This window comes from Orcinus orca, chromosome X, assembly GCF_937001465.1.
Source record: "Orcinus orca chromosome X, mOrcOrc1.1, whole genome shotgun sequence".
NCBI lineage: Eukaryota > Metazoa > Chordata > Mammalia > Artiodactyla > Delphinidae > Orcinus > Orcinus orca.
The window spans coordinates 98538096-98562086 of record NC_064580.1 but is presented as its reverse complement, the minus strand read 5'-3'; the positions used below and the strand labels follow the sequence as shown (position 1 = coordinate 98562086).

At 43.4% G+C, this 23991-nt stretch overlaps 1 protein-coding gene across 4 annotated transcripts in view; it reads left to right on the top strand.

The window, feature by feature from the left end:
* Nucleotides 1-8919, top strand: part of AMOT (angiomotin) — a 60486-nt gene extending 51567 nt beyond the window's left edge. For all 4 annotated transcript variants that reach the window (XM_033413337.2, XM_033413335.2, XM_049704487.1 and 1 more), the window contains 4 exons: nt 3894-4016; nt 5017-5249; nt 6381-7067; nt 7417-8919. In XM_033413337.2, the coding sequence (XP_033269228.1) occupies nt 3894-4016; nt 5017-5249; nt 6381-7067; nt 7417-7514 (1141 nt within the window). In that variant the 3' untranslated portion in view covers nt 7515-8919. The remainder of the gene's footprint in view (nt 1-3893; nt 4017-5016; nt 5250-6380; nt 7068-7416) is intronic.
* Nucleotides 8920-23991: the final 15072 nt, after the last annotated feature.

The following is a 23991-nucleotide window of genomic DNA, read 5'->3' as shown; positions in this document are numbered from 1 at the left end:
ATGCTTAATGTAGATGAGGGAAATTACTACCAAGTAGGAGTTCATCTCAGAAGAACTGATTTGGCAGTGCAGATCTTTAGTTTCAGCTCACAAATGGTGATTTATTTCCGAATAGCAGCAAAAAGATAAAAAGATAACACACCCGATCAACCAGTAATTTATTTCTTTGCATTTACTGAATCAGGTTGTTACCTTTCTCTGAATGTGCAGTGTTTCACTTTTATTTGGGACAAAGTAAATCTGGGAAAGAAGGAAGTAAAGAAAGGGAAAGCAGAAGGTAGAAACTGGTCACACACGTGACGCATGTCTACGTAGTCTTGCGTTGTGGAGGCCTTTCTCAGGTTCCGTCCCCTGCTTTCTTCTCATTCTACCTTCTGTCTTAGTTATCTTGTTCTCTACTATAGCTTCAAATAGTAACTCTGACATCTCTAAGATTGAAGTTAGAATTTTCAACAACTTGTTGGATGGATATTGTCATATGGCTATCCATAAGACACTTTAAGTCCACTGTAACTAAAATCAAAACCCATTATAGGGCTTCCCTGGTGGCGCAGTGGTTGAGAGTCCGCCTGCCGATGCAGGGGACACAGGTTCGTGCCCCGGTCCGGGAAGATCCCACATGCCGTAGAGCGGCTGGGCCCGTGAGCCATGGCCGCTGAGCCTGCGTGTCCGGAGCCTGTGCTCCACAGTGGGAGAGGCCACAACAGTGAGAGGCCCGCGTACCGCAAAAAAAAAAAACAAAAAAAAAAAAAAAAAAACAACCATTATAGGCATTTTCCAAAAAGAAAGAAAGTTCTCCTTGGTTTCCTATCACAGAAAACGAGCAGTATGCCATCTTTTCTAGTCATTTGAATTAGAAACAACAAAGTCCTCATTCATTCTTCCCTCTCCCTAACACCCACATTTAAATAGTCTCCAAGTTCTAGCAGTTCTGCGTCCTGTAGCCTGTTTCCATTTCCCTTGCCACTTCGCCGGGTCCTGTTTTCAATATCTCTTGCTGGGATTATAACCTTTCTGACTGGTCTGCCCGATTCCAGTATTATGGCCCCTCTAATCCCTCCATTACATTTCAGCAGAGATAATGCTGTCTTCCTGAACCACAGCTTGGATCATTTCATTCCCTTTGAAAAGCTCTAATAAGCTTCACTGCCTATTGGAATAAAGTCCAAACTCATTTCTGTAATAGTTGATTATTTACTTTTTTCCCCTCCCCTTGCAAGTTCCCTACAGTCGGGGACTAGTCTTATCCATGTCCATCCACTCTCCAGCCTCCCAGGAACTTCAAACACACTGCTCCACTCATGGTTGAGTTCCCATTTTAAATAAACAAAAGGGTGCTACCGATAGGAAAAAGATGAACTTGAAGTTTAAAAGGCCGCTAGATGTTTTAATTAGGAGGTCATGGGTGACATTCTAGAAAGCAGTGTAAGTAATGTGATGGGGATAACTTCATCAGAGGAAGGAGAGAGAAGATGACTGGAGGAATAGTTGCCAGAAACCATTTACTTAAGAATTTGAGGTGCAGGATAGTAATTCAGGGATAATGCGGTTTGGGGTCTGTAGGTTGTCATTTCAAGCCCAGCATCTCTCTACTGATGTGCTTAAGGGTAGGCTCAGAGTACTGGAAGTTAGCAGGCCAAGTTGCTCCCTCAAATGCTGTGCCTGCTTGCTTTTGCTTAAGCCATTGCTCAGTAGCCCCAGTCTTCTAGAAGGAAGATTGATGTTGAAGGCCGTCCTGGCAGCTCTGTAGGAATTCACTAAGTGCCCCACATTTTCAGGCTCCATTCCTGAGGAGTTCACAGTGTCCATATCAATTAGCTGGCAGGCCTCTGTGTCCCCAGAATGGTCTTTTATGCAATGAAAGTGGCTCCCCCAGGGACAAACCGTACGCTCAAGTCCCCAGTGTCCGTAGACACTGTGCACTTTTAAAAGAGGCCTGCCTCTGAAGCCTCTGCCATCACATTGGAACTCTGCACTGCGGGGATCGCCTCCAGGATCATACCAAGAGCTGGAATTCATTCAGCTCATACTCTCTTGTATGTTATTCTCTTTCTACCTATACTTTTCTCTCTTAATAATAACTTGTTGAGTGTTTTTACTGTGCCTGGCACTGCATGTTTTACATGCACACTTTCATTTCATCCCCCCCAAAATCCCATGAGATATAATTATTATCTCAATTTTGCAAACAAGGAGCCTGAGGCTTAGAGCAGTTAACCCAATTCCTGAGCTCGTAGAGTTTGTTAGTGCCAGAGGACTAGGGAAAGTGGAACTTGACCCTGGCATGGCCTATAGTCAGGGCCTGTGCTCTCAACACTACACAATGCTGCTTCCTCTTGGGTACTTTGGAACACAGGGGCCATTCCCAGTAGGACTACAAGCCAGTGAACTGCACTAGAGCAAGTGTAGAATTCCGAGATACTAAAATATTTTGAATTTAGCAAATGATGAAAGCCACTGGGGTCCTTCCCCTTCTTGTTCTCCAGTTATTTCACCATTCAAATGAATTGTTTCCGCCTTGCATATAAGGTGCAAGCGTTTTGGGGAACAGTAGTTTTGCAGAAGCTCACCAAAATTCCCCAACTTTAATACCAACTTTCTGCCTCTTCATTTCCCTACTCCTTCACAGCCATCTGCACTGGTCACAATCTCTATGCTAACAGGACGTAACCAGCTGCCAGCAGAAGAGATGCCTGGAGTTCTCCCACAGATCCTCATTCTCAGAGGAAGTATAATGCAGCAGTGCCAGTTCATTGTTTCCTCAGCCTATAGTCTGGTTTTCTTTAAGACCAATATAATTACATCAGCATTCTTCCTAAACTCGTTTTCTTTCCCTCCAAGTTACTCAAATGCGATCCAGTTTTCTTTCTTCCCTTCCCTCTTTTCTCTACCACTAGTTCTAAATGAACTAAAGAAAGATGCATGACGTCACTTATCAGGAGGGTATAGGATTCCCATTATGTCTTTGACTTGTGCTGTTTAAACATCAGCCTTGCCCATGGGTTACATCCTTTCCCCTCCTCTCCTCTCCTCTCCTTTCCTCACTTCTCTTCTTTCTCTCTCTCTCTCTCTCTGTCTCTCTCTCTCTCTCTCTCTCTCTGTCTCTCTCTCTCACACACACACACACACACACACACACACACACTCTTCTCCTTATTAATTACCCCTTGAGTTAATGGCCTGAGACACTTTCAGATGGAACATGATGGTCCCTCATGCAGTTGGGACTCTGGCAAGAGATTAGTCACTTAGTTGGGGGAGACTCATTGATTTGGCACTTGAATGTTTCAGATATAGCTTAGATAGGAATCAAGGGGCATGGACTCAAAGGCCCTGCTTCTCACTCAGCTCCCATGCCCTACCTGAACTTGGCTATTGACATGTCTAGAGTTCATTTCTAGCAAACACTTAGGTGGAGTTACTGCTGTTGAATGTAGCAATAGCTCTTTGGTACTTTCTCTGACTTCCTTCAAAGTCTAGCCTTTTCCCCTTCATGACTGTCATGAGAATAAAGTGGGCATATCTCATATGTAATATAAATAATCATATAAAGTGGAAATATGAATATCTTCCTATTGCCTGGTCATGATCTACAAACTTGAAGGGACTTTCTGCCAGAGGTTTTGGGAGGGTGTCTCTCTAGTTCTGAAGGCAAGCCTGTGCACTTCTCATAGAATTCATCACTGACTTTTGCACTTATGTCTGTCAATAACCTCTTCTAGCTCTGAAAGCTGAACCTTCCCATCTTGGAGATTCTTATCAGTAAGTCACCCGGAAACCGACCTTTCCTAATAAGTTTGATTTCAGTGTAGGGCCTTCCAGCCTAAGGCTTTTGACTTAGGACAGAGATTTTGTTGCCCTCCCGTCATTATCACTGCCATTTTCCTTCCCAGGGACACAACAGTCATCAGCCACTCTCCTAACACCAGCTATGACACAGCTCTAGAAGCTCGCATCCAGAAGGAGGAAGAAGAAATCTTGATGGCCAACAAGCGTTGCCTTGACATGGAGGGCAGGTAAAATGTTGATCTGGACTCTGGTGGATCTGAGAAGTTGATATGGAGACCAGATAGGTCAGTAGGGAAGGGCAAGCATCTTCATTCACAACAGGGGAACCTGATAATACAGCCTCCCCCAACCCCTGCACCCCTGCCAGTCTGTTATTTAGGATTTGAGATGCAATGACCTTTACCTTGATCATTCCCACTAACTCTGGAATTCCAAGTAACACTGCTTTTCCCATTGTCCTTGGTGAATTGCTTCCATATGCCCTCTGCCAGAACTGAACTGTTGGTATTTGCACTCTGAGGTATTCTTTCTAGCATTGCACCTCAACTCTGTGGTACAGCAGAGTGCTCGGTAAAAGAACATCCACTCAGGGCTTCCCTGGTGGCGCAGTGGATGGGAGTCCACCTGCCGATGCCGGGGACACGGGTTCGTGCCCCGGGTCCGGGAAGATCCCATATGCCGCGGAGCGGCTGGGCCCGTGAGCCATGGCCGCTGAGCCTGTGCGTCCGGAGCCTGTGCTCTGCAGCGGGAGAGGCCACAGCGGTGAGGGGCCCGTGTACCACACACACAAAAAAAAGAACATCCACTCAAACTCGGAGATAGGGCATCTGATGTCTCTTACGAGCGCGTGATCATTTACTTATTAGCCGAAGTAGCCCATTCTTAGAAGTTCTCGTCTTCTCACTGACTGACTCATCATTTCCATTGACTCAGATTCTTCACTAAGGCACCCACTACATCAGTTTACTCTCTCATATACAGCCCTTCTTTTCACAGATACTTTTCTTTGGCTTCCTAAGGTTTAACTGACAACTCCTGGATGTTCCTCTGTGCCCATATGGGTGTGCATTAAAAATTGTTGCACACTGTCTCTTGTCTTACAACTCAGAAATAAGTAGACCACCCCCTAGTCAAAAATATAACGGAAGCTCAAGTCCATGCAGGAAGTGAGACCAGAACCTGGAGGTGGCAACAGTGTTTTATATGTTCTTTGTCTTTGGCTCCTAGGATTAAGACCCTCCATGCCCAGATTATTGAGAAGGATGCCATGATCAAGGTACTCCAGCAGCGTTCCCGGAAGGAGCCAAGTAAGACAGAGCAGCTGTCATCCATGCGGCCAGCAAAGTCTCTGATGTCCATTTCCAATGCTGGATCAGGCTTGCTCTCCCATTCTTCCACCCTGACTGGCACCCCCATCATGGAAGAGAAGCGGGATGACAAGAGCTGGAAGGGGAGCCTAGGTAATGACAGTAAATAAGGAAGATTAAAGTGACACGTTTAAAGAGAGCCCTGACTTGGATATGTGCCCACGTGGCAATGAGAAGGAGTAATAGTCCCACTTCTAGAGAGGAAGATATACCTGGTTGGGTTTTGTCCTCCTGAGAGGCTGACTGCATATTTAGGAGACACCATGAAGTCTCACTGAGAGAACACTGGTTGAAGCCACAGCCCTAGACGATAAGAATCCTGAGTTCTGTTTGGGTGGGAAAGAAGATAACTTCAATTTCCTCTTAAAACTTCTCAGCTTTGGCCTTGGCCATGCGGAACCTTTTGTCTTTGTCCAAAGCCCATGTGGCTTTCGTGTCATTGAAAATTTCAAAATTCCAGCTTTTTCTGTGTTCTTTCCTCCCATATAATAGGAGGACGCAGAGTTCTAGTTAAGCTAAATGGAGCTGGGTGGCAGGTTTTTGTTACCAGAATATTCTGAGATGAGAACAGAATGTACTTTTTCATTCCATTCCTGTCCATTCCTTCCCCTCTAATCAAAACCCCAGAAGTATTGTGGATACCACGAGGCACATTTTTGGAGGCTGAGGAAACAAGCTATGTATATTTTAATTTTAGCTCTCTTTGTTGCTTCTAATACCTTTCTTGGTCCTCTGACACTTGCAGTGTCCTTTGCTTAGAGTAGGTATTTGGGGGACCATGGTCATGGTTAGAACCTTAGATCACACAATTACTATCACACTCCTCTGCGACCACAGACTTCTTTCCCTGATCCTTTCCAGCTGTTTGGTAATGGCTGGTGTTGGTTATAAGTGGAACCAAGTAGAAGCATTCTGACAGCTCGTTGGAAATCAATCACCATTGGAAAAATAAATCAGAACAGATACCCAGGACACTTAAAGGTTTAATACGTTTCGCTGGGGGATTAAAGAATGAGAACCAGAAGGGATCTGCCAAGTCTGAAAGAAGCTTTTAGCCACGGTGGGAGGTGCCTGACAAACTGATTCCTGGGTTCACTGGAGGCAAAAGTAGAGAATTTGGGACCATTCCTATTCCTCCTGAACCTCCTGCAAGGAAGAGGTAATCGGATGTCTATATTGGAATAGCCTGTAGTTTTCTAAGCTCTTTCCCTCTTTCCTTTGTAGGTATCCTCCTGGGTGGAGACTACCGTGCCGAGTCTGTCCCTTCCACCCCCTCGCCTGTGCCGCCCTCGACTCCCCTACTGTCAGCTCACTCCAAGACAGGCAGCCGGGACTGCAGCACGCAAACAGAACGGGGAACAGAACCCAACAAAACCGCAGCTGTCGCTCCCATCTCTGTTCCTGCTCCAGTTGCTGCTGCCGCCACTGCTGCCGCCATCACTGCCACCGCTGCCACCAACACCACCACCATGGTAGCTGCTGCTCCAGTGGCTGTCGCTGCTGCCGCTCCAGCCGCCGCCACCGCCGCCGCCCCGTCTCCAGCAACTGCTGCTGCTGCTCTCGCTGCTGCTGTTTCTCCAGCTGCTGCTGCTGCTCAGATTCCAGCTGCTGCCTCTGCTGTTGCTGCTGCTGTTGTTGCTCCTGCTGCTGCTGCTGCTGTTCAGCTTGCTCCAGCTGCTCCGGCTCCGGTTCCAGCTCCGGCTCCAACTCCAGTTCCGGCTTCAGCAGCGGCTCAGGCTTCTGCTCCAGCTCAGACTCAGGCACCAACTCCAGCTCCGGCTGCAGCTGCTCCTCCAGCTCCAGCTCCAGCTCCAGCTTTGGCTCAGGCTGAGGCTCCTGCAAGTCCAGCTGCCGGTTCTGGACCACGTCGTTTGTCTATACCAAGTTTGAGCTGCAATCCAGATAAGACAGGTAGTAATTCTCTGGATCAGATAGCCCTGGGTTCCGCCCTCAGTGACAGATCGGGTGGTTGGCCCGCTGTTTAGGCACAGCCGGTCATATGGGCAGGGCTTTTCAAGTTCTAAAGCGGATTAATCAGAGGAGATAGGGGCAGAGAGTCTGTAAATGACTTCTCCAGGATAGAACGGGGATGAGTCAAGGTCATTTTCCCAGTAAAAGTAAATGCTCAGGTGAACAACAGGGGGAGTGTAGTGGGCCAATGTCACTTTGCCTGAGGCTTAATGGGGGCTCTAAAGCCACTTCTAAAATTTGAGTTTTCACCTTGTCCCTAAGTGTTTTCTAACCCCTTATTTCCGTTTAGATGGCCCTGTTTTCCACTCCAATACTCTGGAAAGAAAAGCTCCCATTCAGATCCTGGGACAAGAGCCTGATGCAGAGATGGTGGAATATCTCATCTAAAGGGCCTAATCAAGAGCTGCAGTTTATCAGCAAGAATGCTTTTAATCATTTTTCCCTTTTGTTTGTTCTTATTTTGAGGGTGAGGACAAGGGTTGGGTGGGGGGATGTTTTTTAAAGGGACTTTTTATTGAAACGACATAGTACTTAGGTAATACCATATGAACTCCAGTCTGTTCTGGTACACTTAGAGAGTACCTCTAAAGACAGATCAATGAGAATGTGCTCTAAAGTTTATTGTTGGGATTTATACAAATTCTGGGACTGTTAATAGCTGGATATACATCAGTGTTTTCAATGTGCTGAAATTTGTTTAGCATTTCCATATTCTGGATCATTCTTTAATCGAAGAGCACAGTATGTTTGGAAGACAGTGTGTAACATGTAGTTCAGAAGTCGAAGCCAGAGAGGATTTGGGTGTGTGCTGTTTTGTATAGTTTCCATCTAGGCAGCATCCAGAAAGAGCTCTCGCCTCGGGCACATGAAAGGGAATAGTTTTAAGAGCTATGTAAACTGGAGAAAAGGTAGGGAGTATTGGGGTGTGGAAGGGTGCTGGAGCTAATTTTCCCTCCCAATTTCCCAGCTACCCTGGGCCAGGAGATTGTGTTTATCTTTATTTCAGTGGTGCTTTGGAAGTGGATTCTTTTGGTTCCCTCGTGGAGGTTCATACATTCATATATATACTGTGGAGTAATTTATGCATTTGGATAATTAATATATTGCTTTCAGATGCTAGGAGAGTAAATTAGCTGAGTGATGTACAACTTCTTCTCTCTTAGGGAGTTAGACCATCCGAGGCCTTGATGGAGAGTTAGTTGCATGAGGCGCTGTATGCAGACTTGTGTGGTCTGTGTGTAGCCAGGAACATAGCTCGCTTGCCTTTCCCGAGACCAACCTGCTTAGTGTTTATTTCTTCTCCAGCACAAATTCACTGGCTGTGTCACCAGTCTCAAATTGCCAATCATTTGCAAAATGAGGAAGCGTTTTCGTTGACAGGTTGAATGCTTTGAATTTCTGGTGACTACTTTGAAATAACTCGTGTTGTTTTCCCAAATTCTTAGCATACGTCTTAAAAGGCATATATGACTATCACCTCCAAGGGAATAGCATCAGAAGCCCAAAGTACTATGCTGCAGTCAGGGGAGAGGGAGGCTGCAGCAGTATCCTCAGCTACCTCTTCTCACTGCCAGTGACTCCATCTTGGAATACCTTTGGAGAGCAGCAGGAAACGCACATGTGGGCAGGGACCAAAGAGGCCGTGGCTCCAAGCTTTGCCTTAGGTCTGCCTCCAGGGACACAGAAGGGCTGCCTGTTGCCACAGGTCTCTGCCCTGTGTCGCCTCTCTGCCCTTCATTAAGGTGATAAATCCATAGACAATGTCATTAAGATCAGTTTTCAGGGGTATTGGGTGGGGTGAGGGGGGTGGGGGTATTAGGTAAGGGTGGGGGGGTAGAGGTTTGGGGATATGTTAGTTAGAAACCAAATTCATAGAAGAGTAGGCCTGATATATTACATTGTGAGGCATAGTGGCTGGAAGGAACTTTAGCAATATAGCCATACCCCCTCATTTTAGTAATGAGGAATCTGAGACCTGGAGAGGTTAAGTGACTTTTTCAAGATCACACAACACAGCTTTCTACTCTGCCGATTACCATGCTTAATTTGGGAAATGCTTATATACAAAAAGCCCCACTTTAAGAAAAGACACTGACACGGTCCAGGGCACATGCATTTTGGAAAATGTCCCGGCTTGAGTAATTTGTCCAAGGTTTTGAATTCCTATCTTGCCTCTCCTGCAGTGCCTTTTGCAAGGTTTTCCCTTTCCTGATCCTTATTTCAACACTGAGCCACATGAAACATCCCCCTAAGAAATCAACCTCACTTTTCTTGCTATGGGATTGGCTATCTCGGATCATCTTACAGGGTTCCTCTGCGAGTATAGGAATGGTATATTTAACAATGTTTTTCTGGTCATTCCTAAAGGGAATTATTTTGTATGTGGTGAGGGAGAGACAGGAGGGAAGGTGATGTGATTTTTCAGCCAGTCTTGACATTTTCAAAGATGAAGTGATCATCCTACACGAGTCCTCAGTCATCAAGTGAATCCCAAATAGAAATTAAAAGTGCAGTTGTGTTAATACTCATACTACCCTATAGTCACAGGGGAAAAAAATCCTTCAAATAGTAGAAGCAACAAGTAGCAAACTTCAGGACTGCTACTTTCTATTCAAATAAATAAAAAATAAATAAAAAGAAACCTTTCATCTACTCCTTTCATGGTTATGACACATTGCCAGAATTTTTGCTAGCTCTGGGGGCCGTCATTTTAATCACATTCTGTAAGGTGACAAATGTCATACATTCCACACTGTGGGGCAGCCATCTCTTTAGACTCATATATTTTGGGGAAAGGAGGAACTTCTTGGCCAACTACTATTTTGAACTTTCCACAACTTCTCTGCCCCCTCACACCAGAGGCAGTTCCTTTTGGCTCAATTTTTTATCACAGGTAATTTGCTAAAATAATATGGAACATCTAAGAGGTGGAAGAAGTCCATGTCAGTGTATTATGTTTACGAGGAAGATAGATCCAGCCTTTTCAGAAAATCTCTAATAGGTGTCATTTAAAAACTTCAGGTTTATGGGAGAAATCTCAAGTTAGCCACCTTTTCATGATTGTGTGGATGTAATAACATTTGGGGGATCTTTCTGGACTCCCATCTATCTATGCATTTTACTGGCACCTCAGGACAGGAGGGTGACCTTGTTGTCTTAACTTGTACTGCCTGGTGGTCTCTGGGGACCTTCTAAGTCAGTTGTACACCAATGTCCCATGTACAGAAAAACTTCATTAGAACAAACTTTACTTGATATAAAATTCCTATTAACAATTTTTTTATTAAATAAAACTAGCTTGAGCTGTCTTTTAAGATCATGTATCTTGATTGCTGTTTTAATGAAGGATTTATTCTCAGTGCTGCTTTTGAGCTTCAGGATGACAGGATAGCAGGAACCTGAAATATCTACCGTCATCTGCCATAGGAAACACACCGAGAGCCCCGTCGTGCATTCTTTTTCTTGTCACACAGTTGGGTTGGGGACACCAATTGGAAAATGGAACAAACTGATTGTGCAGACTACTTTTTTTTTTTTTTTTTTTTGCGGTACGCGGGCCTCTCACTGTTACGGCCTCTCCCGTTGCGGAGCACAGGCTCCGGACGCGCAGGCTCAGCGGCCATGGCTCACGGGCCCAGCCGCTCCGCGGCATGTGGGATCTTCCCGGACCGGGGCACGAACCCGCGTCCCCTGCATTCGCAGGCGGACTGTCAACCACTGCGCCACCAGGGAAGCCCCAGACTACTTTTTATGAAGAGCCTAAACATAATGCGGCAGCTTCAAGTGTATACATATGCACTAACCTTTATAAATGATATTCTCATGTCTGTTAGCCATACCATCTCCTGTTATCTCAATTGCTCATTCACATATGGAATGTGTTACTTAAAATGTGTGCATTCTTACTGAACATGTTTTCAAAGGAAGGCATCAGCTATGGGCTAATTGCCACCAATTTTAGCCCGCCATGATCCTTGGAAATATAGCGTCCAAGTACCATCCATCATCAGTTGGACAAGTGTTGGGAGTTTGTTTATTTTTTTCCGGTAGCAACGATGGAGCCATCAAACCTCCTTCTGGCCTCCCTTGTGATTGATGGCATGTGTTTGTAAAATGGATAGCTGGGGTTGGCAGATGGCTAGACAGGGATCACCTTTGGTTTAAAATGTATGTGGCCCCATAATGATTGAGACCCCATTCTGTAATTGACTGAGCTAGTTCCAATAAAGTGAAGCAGGTTTGAATCCACTTTGTGCCTATCTTTTCACTGACAATAAACTTAGCTATTTTAAAATGCAATACTGTGTGGAAAATGCTTTGGTGTTTACCCAACAGAGGCTTTATTTACGCTGTGTCAGTGATTACTTTCAATTCAGTATGCAGTGAAATGGCCTTTCAAGGGCAGCATGTGGCAGAATTTGCATTTGCTTAAAGTATGGAATGTGATTATAAAGTATTAAGACAACACCACCACGGGCCACATGGTCTAATCAGTTCCTTTATATACTCGCGAAGCATATATTAAAAGCTTTGCATCTTTTTATCTCCTGGTTCCAAGGGATAAAATGATGGCCACCCAAAGCAGAGAATTCATCCTTTGGTTAGCATTTTGGAAGCCCCCTTGATGTTCCTTTTGTACCCTTGTTCTTATGCCAATTCATCAGTTTTGGTTGAGGGAGCTTGTTATTAAAAGCAAATCAAAACCACAAACAAGTTGGCTCTTTTCACTGAAAATGTTAAAGCTGCCTTTACACTGCCCTCTCTGTGCCTCCTGTTTACCACTGAGTCCCAGCCTGACCCGGGAAGATAAGATCCCCACAGGCTTTGAAATGACACTTTTCACAGTGAAATTGGGCTTGATGGGTGTTGCAGAATGGATAGGGAGAGGCTATAGAATTCATTCCGTTCTAAATTTGATTTTTTTTTTACTAAATTGGGCTAAATTCCCTCCATATTTATGATGACTGCTTTGAAAACTGTACGTGTGAAAGCCCACTCCTGTTTTTCAGGACAAAGAAGACAGCATTAAGTTAACCACACCTTCTTACAAAGCTTTGTGAAGCATTTCTTTCAGAAATATATTGTACCTAGTTCTTAATGAGCAGTCACTTGTGGAGAGAAAAAGCAAGTATTCCTTCAAAAGTGACAAAGATCACATTGTAGGAACATTTCTATATATTATCCAGTGTTATAACCAATCTTCTTATCTCTGTGGTACTGCACCTCCCATCCTGTGGGCCGCCCCTGCCATGATAAGTGATCTGCTCAGTGTAAGTCATTTGGTCTTAGAATAGTTTCCACATTGATTGGCAATCACTGTGGTATTTGAGTGAAGACACCTGAATGACAGGACTTAGTTTCCAAAAAGAGAAATGGGGCTTCCCTGGTGGCGCAGTGGTTGAGAGTCCGCCTGCCGATGCAGGGGACAGACATGGGTTTGTGCCCCGGTCTGGGAGGATCCCACATGCCGCGGAGTGGCTGGGCCCATGAGCCATGGCCGCTGAGCCTGCGCGTCCGGAGCCTGTGCTCCGCAATTGGAGAGGCCACAACAGTGAGAGGCCCGTGTACCAAAAAAAAAAAAAAGAGAGAGAGAAATGTTCTCCACAGCACCAAAATTTCATACCACATCCAAGTACTCACTCCTCAGATACACAAACTGGCCAAGTCCAGGGTATTTATTTTGTCTCCCATGTTTTTTCATTAGCCTATTGCCTCTATCAATGGTTTTAGTTGGTGGGAGTTGTTGAATAACTCCATATTAGATGTTGCCATTATGTACGAGGCAAAGGAGGGAATGATTGTTGGAATGAAACAGAGACTATGTGTGTGGGAAAAACGAAACTGAGCTTTGAAAGCTGCACAGGTGTTAACCTGGTGAACTAGGGGGTGGGAACAAACATTCCATGCAAAAGAAAGAGCATGTGCAAAGGCAATCTCACTTTGTCAGACCCGCAACCAAATGAAGACTGTTTCCAAGATCAAAGTCCCTAGATAACTACTCTAAATTTTAACGACCTCTTAATGGAAACTTAAAAACTCACTCAAGTAGGTGGTAGAACATACTGGTCCAGAAGTCAAAAGAACATGGAGTTCTGGTCCTAAATCTGCCGCTTAGCAGATGTTTACCTTTGGACAAATCCCTTAACAGGATCTGAGAAGTTTATCAGTAAAATGGGGATAAATAGTTATCCCTGTGAACCTCATAGAGAGGGGATAAGAGAGCTTCACAAAGTGAGAATATAAAAAATGCAAGTCAAAATGATAGGCTGGATCTATAAAGATGAAGCGGTTTATTTAACTTTTATCAAAGAAAAATTCAAACTTGCACAAAACAGAACAGTGCAAGGCACTTCCATGTCACCATTACTGGGCTTCAGCAATTCTCAACACATACCAAATCTTGCTTCATTTTTAGCTCCCACCCATCCATCCTATATTATGTTGAAGCATACCCCAGACATCATAGCATTTCCTCCAAAAATATTTTTGTATGCGTAAAGATGAAATTTTTAATAGTGAAAAATTTAAAGTGCTACACCTGGAACCAAAACGTACAACTCACCAACCAAACAGAATGATATCACATTTGGGCTTCGTTTTGCTTGCAAAACTTGTTTGTTTGATACCACAACTCCTGCCTTAAACTGCAACTTCAAGTCTCAAAAATGGAGGAGTTCATTTTCCCACAATTCACATATCAAAGGGGAAGATATTTTCTTTAAAGGCTCCCCAGTGCAGGTTCTAAGCTGTTATTTCTCTGCCACTCGTATAAAAAGCTCCGGCTCCTTTAAAGTCCCTGTCATCCAGCTAGTCTTTGTTTACTCTCATCTAACAATTTGGTCACTATCCTAAGTGCGATGATGATTTTGGCCCCCAATCACAGTTGTCCTCTCCAGGCTCAAAGGCCCAGTTAGCATCCTGGCCTGTTAGCTCGTTGCCCTCTCCAGCTCCACAGACCCCCACATCCATTCCACTTGAGTCCTCTGTGCCCATGGCGAACACAGACCTTGGCATCACACAGAACCGCTCCACCGTAGAAATCACATACACCAGGACCCCACTCTCTGGCCACAGTCTCCCATCCTCCCAGTTCTCCTACTTCTACTCTATCTGCCCTTTGACTTCTGAGAGACTTCAAAGTCATCTGACGTCCCCATTTCCTCGTAGGCTTTTAGCCTTGACCTACCTGATCTGAACCTCACGCTCAATCACCTGAACCCTCAAATCATTCATACCCCTTAAAATGTCAATCATTCATCACAAGCCAGGAACTCATGAGTCATCCTTGACACCTCCCTCTCCTTCATAGCTGACATACGATCCATCACTGATCCTAACAAAATAAATAACAAAACCCATTCACTACTCTCCAACCCTACTGTCAGCAACATATTGTAAGCTATCATTATCTTTCCCTAGACTATTTCAATAGCATATTAACTGATCTGCCATGCCTGCTCTTGTTCTACTCTCTTATCTGTTTAGCACAAATATTTATATTTATATTTTTCCAGCAACAAATATAATTCATGTCACTCCCCTGCTTAAAATCTTTCAAAAGCTTCCATTGCAAAGTGAATAAAATGAGACCGTGCGAGTTAAACAACTAACCCCAAATTTTACAGTTGATGGTTGTGAAATTAAATGCAGATATCTTGGACTCTTTTTCCAGTAGAATGATTATCGTGCTTTATTCTGAGTACCTTCTTTTTCTTACGCTTATAGGACACTACTGCTATGGCATCCTTATTTTCTCTGATACTAATCTAGAAGAGTACTTCTTGAAGTCCTCTCCAAACAATCTGTATCAGAATCACCTCAGGCAGGCGTTTATTCAATGCACACTCCCTCGCTTTTCCCCCAGAGAACTTACCCTGTAGTTCTAGCATAAGACCCAGGAATTTGCAATTTAACAAGCTTCCCAGGAGACTTTGATGTAGTTTGTCCTGAGACTACAGAACTTTGAGAAACATTGGCTGAAGATTTCCTGGCATTTATCTTACTTCCCTTCCCCTCTTCAGTTCCTCAAAGTCCAGTTTGAACATTAGCTATCACACACACCCTTACTTCAGTAGGCAGCCATTTTATTTTCTTCATTCACCCTTAGTACCTATGGTGAAATAGCTGCCTATTCTCCCCAGATATAACTCTTAAGTGGTTGGATTCACTGCTCTGATCAAACAAGACATGTTGGTTGCTTTTGTTATTGGTTTACATGGTTTATAGTCCTTGAGACAACCACCAACATATTTATGATCTTGGTTAGCTCATTTATCTCCAATGACTGTTCTATAATATGAAGTCACTGGATTACGATCTCTAATGTCCATTTTGCTTCTTCTGTTCCTTGATTCTGTAAGACTAAATACTACCTCCCAGGTTATAAATTCTTTCACGTGTATCCAAAATTGGCTATGTGGCACAGATAAAAGACTTTAAATTCTAAATATATTGAAAATATTCTACAGGCCTAAAATCTATTAATCAAACTTCAATTTTTTTTCCCACTGGTTCTGCCCACACTTGACATTTTATTCCCCCATCTTGGCTATACCTACTTCATTCTCCTACTATACATGTCATTTTCCAAAGAAGACACATCCACAAAAATAAATTTCCCAGAAAAATCTGAGAAGATCAAAACAGAGGGAAGGAAGGATAGTTTACATTTCTTTCAAGCCATGAGTCTATGGTAATTCACATTTATCCAGTTGTAGGGGGCTGAGTCACACAAACAAAAGAGGGTAAAAGGGGAAGTAATCAAGGCGTGTGTCATGTTGCAGTAGATGGCCAAGAGAAGGATGGCATTTGCTGAGCCACCATGATACCCATGGAACTAACTAGAGCTAGGAAAAGGGGAAAGGGAAATAAAATTTTTGTAAACTGCTAGGTGTTAAAAACTAATTCTGTGACAAAAAATGTAACATATGTATTCTTCCCAACAAGCAAAGTTAAAAGATCCAAAAAGCAAAAACAAATGTATCTTTTAAAACTCTTTTCTTTCTCTCACACCCAGGGGCTAATCCACATCTTGTGAATTGTGAAACTTAGACAGCTTGGAGGCCCTCTTTATGAAAGAGAATTTTTTTAAATTATAAATACACAACCAGATATTAAAGTACTTATTTAGAATGAGAAATCACAACTAACTACAAAATTTTAAAAGCTGACAAATACCACATACATAACAATAAAAAAGAAAACCGACGCGGTATTTTTTTTTTTTATGAATTAACTGCCCGACACACCTCTATAATACATTTTTCCTACACTCTTGGCTTTATACTTTTGTTGGCTTCTTCATATAACAGTGGTTTTGTAATATCGTTTCCTATCTAGAGAATAGGAAGATAATTTACTCTTTCCACTAGCATAGTTGATCAAAATGTATTGTTATTATTGATAGCTGGAACGCTGAAGAATGCAACTTCACACACTTGAAGTAGAACTGATACTTGTAGAACTGATTCAGGTTTGTGCTCTATACACAGAAGAATTCTGATAAATTATATTTTATGCAGCTCCCATCGCAGAATAAATAAAAGTACTGTGCCTAGTTGTATACATTGTATTATCGAGTACATTTCTGACAGAAGAAAACTTCCTCTGTTTTCAGGCATTAGTGAGAACCAAATATTCTGCATACCATTTTGCACACCAGGGGATTGAAGAAATTTTCCTCAGATTAGCTTCTGAATCCATACATTTCAAACCTTATTTCAGTACCCACACACTTTCAGTGCCAAGGACCGTAAGATGCATTCATACAGAGGTAAGACCTCTGGCTTTGCACCTTTGTATTACCATGCTGGATAAGTCAGCAGAGTGAGCAGTGGAGGTATTTCTGGAAGCCATTCCTTTACCAGGATAGTTTAGCAATGATTTATCTATACACAGGACTGACTGCAAACCACATAAATATGTCACTGAACACAAACTAAATATATCTTCCACTGAACTTCCCCTTTGCTGGATCTCAAACATGAGAGAAAGTGTAAGGGAGGGAAATGAGAGTGGAATGAGATAGCAGTTATATGAGTCAGGGTTCTCCAAAAAAGCAAAATATAAGGGAGGGGAGAGGAGGGAGGGAGGGAGACAGAGAGAGAGAGAAAGAGAAAGAGAAAGAGAAAGACTGAGAAGTTATCAAGTCTGAAATATTGAGGCAGAGCTGCTTTTACTCTGGGAAACGTCAGTCTTTGCTCTTAAGGCCTTCAACTGATCGGTGGGAACTACCCATATAATGAAGGGTAATCTGCTTTACACAGTCTACTGATTTCAGTGTTAATAACATCTAAAAAAATATCTTCATAGCAACATCTAGACTGGTGTTTGACCAAACAACTGGCCACCATAGCCAAGTTAGCACATAAAATTGACAATCAGAGCAGTCTTAACCAATTTTAACCAAAAGGTTAAGCTCTCCTATGTTTGTAAATATTATAGAAACACACTACCATGTGAACCCATTGCTAGGAACTCTCCTAGGGCATTGGAATTCATATCCCACATCCAAGCCATCAGTAAATCCCATCAGTTCCATCTTCAAAATACACCCAGAATCTGATCACTTCCCTTGAGTTCTGCTAGTTTCACCTTCTGTTACATCACTATCTCTTCCAGAATTTGTTCATCTCTGTTTTGTGTTCTTCATTCAGAGAGTTGGTTACCTCATTGTTTTTTAAATATATGGAGGAATTTTTGGAAACAATTTTCATCTACTCAGTGGCAAAATTGTTTATGGTGTTTTGTTTTTGTTACACATTTCCACCTTTTAAAAGATAATATACTTTTTAAAAAAATAAATTTATTTATTTTTGGCTGCATTGGGTCTTCATCGCTGCACGCAGGCTTTAGTTGAGTCAAGTGGGGGATACTCTTCATTGCGGTGCGTGGCCTTCTCATTGTGGTGGCTTCTCTTGTTGTGGAGCATGGTCTCTAGGCATGCAGGTTTCAGTAGTTGTGGCACGTGGGCTCAGTAGTTGTGACACACAGGCTTAGTCGCTCTGCGGCATGTGGGATCTTCCCAGACCAGGGCTTGAACCCATGTCCCCTGCATTGGCAGGCGGATTCTTAACCACTGTGCCACCAGGGAAGCCCAGATAATATACTTTTATCAATACTATGTCAGTTCCCTTTTTATTATCCATCCTTGAATGATTTGGATTATCCTGTCTCAGCTATTTGCAGGACATTCCAGGGATGGAAAATGGGCCAGAGTAGCCTTCCACGTTTCACTACCCCAAAGCTCTATCCCCTGCAGGCAAAGATATCTTACAGCAAATATGGCTCCTCTGTGAGGTTCTTTCTCTAGTCTCATTTGTCAGCTTCTCTGAGTCAAACCTAGTCTAGGAGGATATCTGCCCCTGCTGTACTCATCCTAGTCCTTGGACCTGTTGTTGCCAACTAGAGAATTAGCTTTCATACCTCAGGATGTACCGGTCACCTTCAGGAAGTATACTTTTGTTGAAGCTTCCTAAGATCTTCTGTGTTCTTTCTACACTCTCAGTGCTTCTTCACTTCCCATGCCTTCTTCCCATTCCTCCCCTATCTCAAATACTTTCTCGGTAGCTGCAGTTTGGAGTCTGGAGATTATATCTGTCTTGGTAGATAAGTGGAGCTTGGAGAGTTTTTTTTCCCATTCTCCTTGTTGTTCTTGCATAGTTTTCAGGAAGTGAAAGGGAAAATGCTGACCTATGCAGACATATTGATACTGTAAATGACCCTATTTTTGTTCATTATTATACCCTCAGAGCCTAGAATACTGCCTGATATAAAGTAGGTGCTCACTAAATTATTTTTTGATAAATGAATGAATGAATTAAACTGCATTCTCCATTCCTGTATCTGAGCTGTTGTGGTTGCTGAAGAAGGATAATGAAATTGGTGCCACTACACAGCCAGAGGCTCGAATTCCAGCTGAGAACTTCTGTTTTTGCCCTCGGCCAGTTTCCTGTTCCCCTCAGGAAGTATTCCACACATAGCACTCTTCTCCCTGAAGCCTGCAATTACACGCCTGCCTCCCTCCCTCACTGATAGCCTCAACTCCCACTTCAGTGTGAAAGTAGAGTTTTCATTTGGGAACCCAAGGTTATTATTAAAAATATATAACAATAGGTATAGGGATGTATTGTGCAACATGATAAAGATAATGAACACTGCTGTGTGTTATATATGAAAGTTGTTAGGAGAGGAAATCCAAAGAGTTCTCATCACAAGGAAAACAATTTTTTCTATTTCTTTAATGTTGTATCTATATGAAAAGATGGATGTTCACTAAACCTATTGCGGTAATCGTTTCATGATGTATGTAAGTGAAATCATTACGTTGTATGCCTTAAACTTACACAGTGCTGTATGTCAATTATATCTCACTGAATCTGGAAGAAAATATTTAACAATAGGTAAAGGACTATCCCTGCCCATTCAGAAAGCACTTCAGCTTTAACAGGTGATGTCACCATGTTGGTGTTAACCAGGTCAAAATCAGCCTCAGGAACAATTTCAACTCCCAGCCCTCTCCAACAGCAAACTTATCGACAGCTCCCGCTCAGCTCACCATTTTCCTTCAGTCTCTGTGGATAAGGCATCCTTCTTCCCGATCAAGATCAATCCCATCATCTCCACCTTTGCTCTGGACTTCATCCTTATCTCCTCAAGCACTTTGGTCCACCCACGAAATTCCCTTTCCCTTATCAGTTCCTCCTCCTCTTTAATTAAAGTGCTCAAGCTGCAGGTTCATCTCTTGCTTTACAAACTAGGGCACAGGTGGGGAAGAAGCTGGGATTCAGAAACTAACAGAACAAGGAGAGTGCCCTAATGCAGAGCCTCAGTGATTGGAATTTGGAATGGAGGAGGCTCAGGCTGGCCACTTGAGTGCTTCTGACCTCAAGCATCTGTCGCTCTGGAAACTGGGGAAGGGCTGAACTGAGTCCTTGGGGGTAAAACAGTGGGCCCAGCTGTCGGAGAGCCAGGGCAGGCAGAGCCAGAGACAGGGAAGCTTAGGACGGGGTGACTGATGATACCAGTTGCCTTCAAATATTTGGAAGTTTGTCAAGTGAAAAGGAAAATTTATATTGTGTGGCCCCAGGACTAAGTCTAAGAGCAAAGGGGTGGAAGCAAAGGAGATACAAGGTAAGGAAGAGCTTTGTACCAGAACTATCTGGAAAATAAAATAAGCTACTTAGAAGATAATTAGATCCTCATCATTAGAGCAGTACAGTTCAGAAGCCAAATGATCACTACCAGGCATTCATCAAACGGCATTATTTATTTATTCAGGAAACTCCTTCAGGGTGGGGACACATGATTTATTTTTGTATTCTCAGCATTAGGCCCAGTGCCTGGTTCAACGCCTGTTACACAGTAAGTGCTCAATCAGTGTTAGTTATTCATGATAAAAATAACGGTAAGTTCTCAGTGAATATTTCATAAAATGAATGCATTAAAATAAGCATCATGAGAATGAGAAGACAAAATGACTTTTCCTAAAGTGATATTCTGGAGGTTGTCATAAAGACGAAATAAACTAGTATATGTGAGAGCACTTTGCAAACTGTAAAGTGCTATACCAACAGTTAAGTATTTTCAATGATTTCATTCTCTTGGCCCAGCCCTATGCTAAGCCTTATGGGCAATTCGATAATATACAAACCTAGGTCTCTGATTTTGAGAAACTCACAATTCAAGGAGACCAAGTAAATGTATATGAAAGAATAGGAAAGAAATTCAGTGCTAAATTGTGTGGTGCTGTCCTCATAACAGCACTTCTGGTGTCCAGGGGGTCAGTGTGGCCCTGTTAACTTATCAACGACTGCTTACATTCTTTAAGAGTGCAGTATTGGTTTCAACACTAACTTGGTCTATGACCTTGGGCACTGTCATAGGTCATTTGTACTTGTTTCCTCATCTGTCAAATGGGACTAATAACTCCTGACTTACTTTGATCAAATAGGTAATGTACCAGAATGTACTTAGTCAAAGTAAACCACACTCTACAAATGCAATTATGATTATCATTATGCAAGGCTTTCATGTCTCTGCTCTTGTGAAACCTAGTTAGTATTCATTTTTCTTACTTATCATGCTGGTAATTGGTACCCAATATATCCAACTTCCCCTTCTCCTTAGAGGGAGAATAATTGAGCCTTAGAGAGTATAAATGCTCTGGCCGGGGTCCCTGTTGAAATGGGGGTTAAAGCCATACGCCTTGCCTTGGCAGTGTGTACACATCTGGCCGTCGGGGATGGCCACAGGTGTGGGCGGGGGAGGGTGGGAGTTGGGGAGCGCAGACTGACTGGCTCGGTGTCAGCTGAGTTTGGGCTCCTTCCCTCATCTGATATGTGCTTTTCTTTCTCGGTTGAGCCTTTCCAGAAGGTGCTTGCAGGCCAGTCTAGGTGTCTCTTTGCAGTTTTCCTACACTGCCTTCTTGCTACGGACTGAATTGTGTCCCCTGCCATCCGCAAATTCATATGTTAAAACCCTAACCCCGGGCTTCCCTGGTGGCGCAGTGGTTGAGTCCGCCTGCCGATGCAGGGGACACGGGTTCGTGCCCCGGTCCGGGAAGATCCCACATGCCGCGGAGCGGCTGGGCCCGTGAGCCATGGCCACTGAGCCTGTGCATCTGGAGCCTGTGCTCCGCAACGGGAGAGGCCACAACAGTGAGAGGCCCGCATACCAGAAAAAACAAACAAACAAACAAAAAAACCCTAACCCCCAATATTTGACGATAGGACTTTTAGGAAGCAATTCAAGTTGAATGAGGTCATAAGAATGGGATTCTAATCTGATAAAATTTGTGGCTTTACAAAAAGAGGAAGAGAGAGAAATGTCTCTTCCCATGGGCAAACACTGAGGAGAGGCCATGTGAGCACACAGTGAGAAGGGGGCTGTCCGCAAGCTAGGAAGAGAGCTCTCACCAGAAACTAAACCCTGCTGAACCTTGCTCTTGGACTCCCCAGGCTCCAGAACTGTGAGAAAATAAATGTCTGCTGTTGAAGCCGCCCAGTCTATGGTATTTGTTATGGTATTTGGTAGTCCGTGCTGACTAAGATACTTGCCAACACACTTCAGGCACACGCAGACGTGCACACAGCGGCCATGGAGGAAAGGGCTACAAATCAAGAGGAAACTCCACCCTGATCTGAGGCCCCTAAACATGGGAAGCAGTGGTGTGCGGTGTGTGAATGAGTGGTGCCTGCCTTCCCAGACAAGGAGCATCACAACTGTTTTCCAGCAGGGGGTCGTTTGTGTTTTAAACTAAAGCCACGTTTCTGAGCAAATCCCTGAATCCTTTTGTGGTACGATTGTCTCGATTGAACCATGAGAGGCTGAGTTGTTGAAGCAAGGAACAGTCTGTTTCTTTTTTTAGTGGTCAAGTTCTGTAGAGGCCTTCTGTAGCAGATGGGATTATTTCTGCACCTCCTTTTGCTGTGCTTCCCCCCACCCCGCCTTGTTTCTTTAGAACTAGAAATATTAAAAATTGAAGTCGATTTACAAATTAAACTTTTTCTTTTTCTTTCATTTTTAAAGAAAACAAAATTGCTGCTTCTGATTCTGTGCTCCATTTAACAGATCTATTTATTTCCAGGCACCCAAAGGAACAGTGGCTCCTTCAGACTATATCACTTTAGCAGTCAATGCATCAAGATGGAATGAAAAACCACAGGCTTGGGGACTGCTTCCTGCACAGGCTTCACCAAGCTTGCTCTACCAAGCTGCCCAGGAAAACATTTGGTTTCCAGATGCTGTGTATGACAGGGCCCTTGTTCTCTCTCATGGTCCATGTGACCTGAGCTATGGATGCCTCTGGGATATGGTCAGAGCTACTTGCTGTAGACAGTATTCCAAGTAAGTATGTAAAGGTTAAGACAACAGGACAGGTAGGTGATAGAGCCTAGGAAGGATTCAGTGACAGCTACTGGTCAATCTTGACTACCCTTAAGGCACTGCTTTAGAGTAAGGGCAGATTTTTAAAAGTCAAGGCCCTGGACCTGTGTTCCCGGAGGATATGATTGAGTAGTTCTGTTAGAGGACCTGGGTATCTGCATATTTAATAAACTCCCAAGTTACTCTGATGCACAGTCAGGATTGAAAACTCTTGCCTTAGAGGGCCTCCAAAATTAACAGGTGGACATATCCACAAAAGCCAACCTCAGCTTTCCTTAGCTAGATCAGTTGCAGACCCTCAGGCTGCCATGATTTGAAAAAAGGAAGCTTTTTCGCTCTGATGCTTTATATGTAAGGCAAAATGAATGATCTGTCATGTTTTCTTTCAAATGAAGGACTATGAGGCAGCATACTGAGCTAAATGAAATGGAATATGCCATTTGCATATTGCTATTTAAGTGCCATTTATTAAATATTTATTAAGTCCCCAGAGTGGGCAGGAAGGAATTTTCCATTCTACTGTTTGGTCAGAAAAATTGGTCCAACCTGCTGATATTATATCAGCCCCAGAACTTCAACCCAATTTTTCATTCTTCTGTTTGTTTATTTATTCATGTTTTTCTTCAGACCCATTCATTCATTTATTCATTGACTCATCAGACCATGCTCCAGAGAGCTATGCTGGCTTTGGGGATATACTGAAAAAGTAAATTCTCTGCCTTTAAGGACACTAATGATTTTTTAACACCTTTGTTGGAGTATAATTGCTTTACAATGGTGTGTTAGTTGCTGCTGTATAACAAAGTGAATCAGCTATATGTATACATATATCCCCATATCCCCTCCCTCTTGCATCTCCCTCCCACTCCCCCCCCACCCCTCTAGGTGGTCACAAAGCACGAGCTGGTCTCCCTGTGCTATGCAGCTGCTTCCCACTAGCTATCTATTTTACATCTGGTAGTGTATATAGGTCCATGCC